General features: G+C 40.3%; 1 protein-coding gene across 3 annotated transcripts in view; it reads right to left on the reverse strand.

Annotated features, from left to right (window-relative positions):
* The window catches only part of cry1a (cryptochrome circadian regulator 1a), a 14381-nt gene extending 9986 nt beyond the window's left edge, over positions 1-4395 (reverse strand). For all 3 annotated transcript variants that reach the window (XM_020613682.1, XM_020613681.1, XM_020613680.1), the window contains exon 1: positions 3966-4395. In XM_020613682.1, coding sequence (XP_020469338.1) covers positions 3966-4123 — 158 coding nt within the window. In that variant the 5' untranslated portion in view covers positions 4124-4395. The remainder of the gene's footprint in view (positions 1-3965) is intronic.
* Positions 4396-4401: the final 6 nt, after the last annotated feature.

A 4401-nucleotide genomic window follows, 5' to 3' on the forward strand; every position in this document is an offset into this window, starting at 1 on the left:
CCTGACTTAAACCCCATTGAGCATCTCTGGAGAGACCTGAAAATGGCTGTCCACCAACGTTTACCATCCAACCTGACAGCACTGGAGAGGATCTGCAAGGAGGAATGGCAGAGGATCCCCAAATGCAGGGGCGAACAACTTGTTGCATCATTCCCAAAAAGACTCATGGCTGTATTAGCTCCAAAGGGTGCTTCTACTAAATACTGAGCAAAGGGTCTGAATACTTATGACCATGTGATATTTCAGTTTTTCTTTTTTAATAAATCTGCAAAAATGTCAAAAATTCAGTGTTTTTCTGTCAATATGGGGTGCTGTGTGTACATTAATGAGGAAAAAAATGAACTTAAATGATTTTAGCATATGGCTGCAATATAACAAAGAGTGAAAAATTTAAGGGGGTCTGAATACTTTCCGTACCCACTGTATATATAGCAGAGCTGCAGAGAAAAAGTTTTTCAGTGTTGATCTCCTATTTTAAACATATGGAAAAAGGTTGGTTAAGTGGATTTTTTTTTTATATACTTTTATGAGCATGGATGTTTTTTCCCTAGGAACACCGAGCTCCACTCTCAACTGTGTCCATACACATGTGGAAGTAGTTACAACCACAGTCTTACATGACGGCCACTGAGCAGCCCTTTCACATCTCATCTCAGATTTATCCTGCCAGTCCAGGGACTGCTTTCACTTGACCTCAAAGCGCTGCAAAGCCAAACTCAGATCACCTGACTCCAAATGAAAAGAAGTCAAGTTCAGATAAAGACAAAGCTGAACTGCAAAGCATAGACATACCCGTGTCTCTTCTACTTGTCATAAACAACTCAGTCACAGAACAACTATACACTAATTATTACATCCTAATGAAATGCTTTTATGTGAAATAAAGGTCTTTCATTATCATTGGCCTGACTCTGTTAACTAGCTTAAACAGTTTCAAGTATAAAGTGTACAAATGAATACCAGATGAAGCGGCTCTGCTGGGTTTAGTGCTCTGGTGCTGCTCATCAGAGATGGTTGAGGTCTCTTGCAGCAGCAAGAAAAAAAGACGAGGAGGATGAAGGGTTTACTGCTAACATACTGACCTACTTGTGCAATGTGTGGAAATGCCGCAGGGAGAGAAAGTTTTTGTGATTATGTCATCTGGCACTGACCCGCCTCGTTCGGTGAGGATCAGCCCAAGACATTTGGGACAGGACTGCTCACGACTTCACAAGCAGTTCAAATGATAAGAACCTAGACAGGAGTAAGTGCTAATTACAGAGGCATCAGGCACTAGCACCAGCACATTTAGCTTTGCTTTGTTTATTCTTAGACTGAGCAAAACAGGCTATGAGATACAAAGGTTTCAGAGCTGGAGAACATCTCTACAGTTTGACTAAGAAGGCCTGGTTTTCATATTCCCATCAGTGCCACATTACTCAGCTTTGGTTCGTACAAAATTGAAAATGTCTGTAACATTTAATTACTGCAAAAATCTAAAATGGAGATTCTCTTTATTTGTAACTTCATGACTAAGGAAAAATAAAACAGCAGAGGAGTGCACAGAGAACAAGTTATATTTTATTATTTCAGCTGTATTTTAGCAGAATGGTCATGATTCTAAAGGAAAGACTAAGTTTAATCTTTTCAACATCTATTCTCTGTGCACCCCACTTGTTTTAGAAATAGATTTACACGTCTGATTTGTGTATAAAAATGAAATAAATGAATGAACCATAGCATGCGGAGTGATCTCTGCGTCAGGTTGCCAGTATGTAACTGTGGAAGCATAACACGGATGCTGCATAACAGGCATGTCTTTGCTGCTGCCCTGCTCTTCCAGTGATGGCACAGGAACACAATGTTAACCACAGAACACAGAGGAAGAGGAAACAGAAACATCCAGCAAGACACCTACTGCACTGTAAACCCCAGGAGCTGTGTCATTCAGCAGCTGCTTGTGTAGACTGCTACATCTTTCAGCTAGTCCCCTCCCACTCCACCTGTCCTCTACCTGGCCTTATGGCTTCCTGTATGCGTGGATTTGCAGAGTCATATGAAGCCAGCTCATCTCTGACAAACCCTTTGTTCAAAGAAGCTGGCTGGCTGCATGTGGCTGCCTTATCTGCGAGCAGTTTGGACTGTGTAGATATCACGGAGGTTTGCCTGTTTATTGTTTAAGAATGGCTCCTACTGGGAATAGACTTGACTTGTTACAGCAGTTGTGTTTGATGTAAACTTATTTTAAAATTATGTCATGTTGAATGTATTACATTTAGTCTTTTTCTTGCTGTCAGATAAACCAAACCAAACTATCCCTATTAAAGCAATGGACTGGACCCTTGGTGCCTTGGCTCATTTATTCTAACGGACAAGCCACTGAGTTGGTGTTGACTGATATTCAAAGCTTTGCTGTGGATAACAGATACAGCCTGTGCATGCCTGTAATGATCACAGCCTAGTAACAGAGACTGCAGTGCAGATCAGCCTGTGCTCTAACAAGCTGGTGAGCCTTGATATGTAAGAGTTAGGAAACAGCTGGTGTAAGGGACATGCATCACGACAAACCATTGTCCAAACAGTTAAACATTATATCATCAGTGTGTAGACCGCAATCCACTAGGACAATAATTACAGTGTAGGAGGGAGACGAGGAAAAACTCAGTAAAATGCTGTTTACCAGTCTGAGATCTTATTCACCTCCTGAGGAGAAGGAAAAAGTAATGTTATCAATTATGCGAGAGGTCACCTTCCATTATATATTTTGCTTGACATAATTATGTGTCTGAAAATATAACTGACGTTTCTTCTTCTCTTGATGCTGTGTTTTATGGTGAAGATTCCATTTTTTGTGCGCTACTACATCTAAAGATGTAATGGGGGAAGGAAGCTGGATTAGGACTGGGCAACATACATAGATCAATAATTCTTCATATTGTGTTATGGTACCATGACCAATATCACAATTATGTCTGGTGGAGTATATCTGTGTAATATATCAGTTATAATCCAGATTAACATAAGATTTAGTTAGATCATATCTAACTGAATGTAGCAATTCCTGCCCTTTTCTCAATAGATAAAACTAATTTCTAACTTTTTGTTCATTTCTAAAACATCCTGTTAAAATCAATAAAACCTGATTTTCTTTCTGTGACATAGCAAACAACATGTACAGTGTCAACATCTCAAGGATGCACCTTCTATATAACAGCTGTAACAGCAAAACTGTCCTACTGTGCTGTCAGAAAATCTGTTGCATGTGTTCAGGACTTAACTATTGCGTTCTGCATGTCTTTGAGCGTTGTGTCAGTGTTTTGTAACTGGGACCAGTGCTAATCTATCGGTGTTTGAGGCATAAGCCTCTGCACAAGAAAGCATCACAGTTATAATATCTACTGAAGTGAACTGGAAAAAATGTTTATTAGACAGAACAACATTAGAAATTATCAGTGAAAAGTTCAAAGTTATGCATCCCTAACTTGGATGGTCAAGAGCCTCATGACAAATGATATGCAAAAACATATTATACAATGCATCTTGCATTTACTGCCTGCATAAGTAAACACGTGCCAAAGCATGCATGCATCCCTCCCATTTTCCTGTCTGTATCACTGCTGCTGCTGTCAAATAAAGGCAAAAACGCTAAAGAATAAATCATCTTAAAAACTGTTTTTAGGTCATTTTTGCCAGTTAACTGTTCACTGAAGCTGTCATTTCAGCTCTAAATCAAATACCAGCAAAACGTGCAAATCTGTGCATCCCAACTTTTAACTGATATGTCCCCAAACACAGAGTATATATGGTATTCGTGTATATTGCATTTGTCGCGTGAATGGGAACGTATTCGTGGGATTACGGGGACTGTGGAGGCCAAAGCTTCTTTCATGCAGACAAATCAAAGCATACAAATTTGCATGATAAGGTTCAGCTACTGTATATCTGTGTTTGCACGTGGTTGGATGCTTGGTCGTTGTTTGCCTCACCTCCACCTGTTGATCCCAACGTTGGACGATCCCGCGAACCAGGGGTCAAGGATGTAGACGCAGCGGACAGTGTCCGCTCCCAGCAGAGATTCCTTGAGCGACGGGTTGTCGTGAAGCCGCAAGCCCTTCCTGAACCAGTGGATCGTATTAACGACCATTACTCAAGTGGTCGCGGCCTTTTTCCTTTTAGAACAATATCAAGTCTTTTGTGATCAGTCCACTTTTATTCCCACTCTCTCCAACAGTTTTAATTGCATCCACGAATAAGAAGAGGCAAAAACAATTCCAGTAGGAATCCAAAAATCGTTCAAAGAAAAGTCCTTGTATGCTATTTTAGCATGTAACCTTTGTCTTCAGTAATGCAGTCCAGCTGTTTAATTAGCCTTGCTCTAACAGAACCTTTTCCATAATGTCGAGAAATTTAGAAAACAATGGC

Source organism: Monopterus albus, unplaced genomic scaffold (assembly GCF_001952655.1).
Source record: "Monopterus albus unplaced genomic scaffold, M_albus_1.0 scaffold136.1, whole genome shotgun sequence".
In the NCBI taxonomy this organism is placed as follows: Eukaryota; Metazoa; Chordata; class Actinopteri; order Synbranchiformes; family Synbranchidae; genus Monopterus; species Monopterus albus.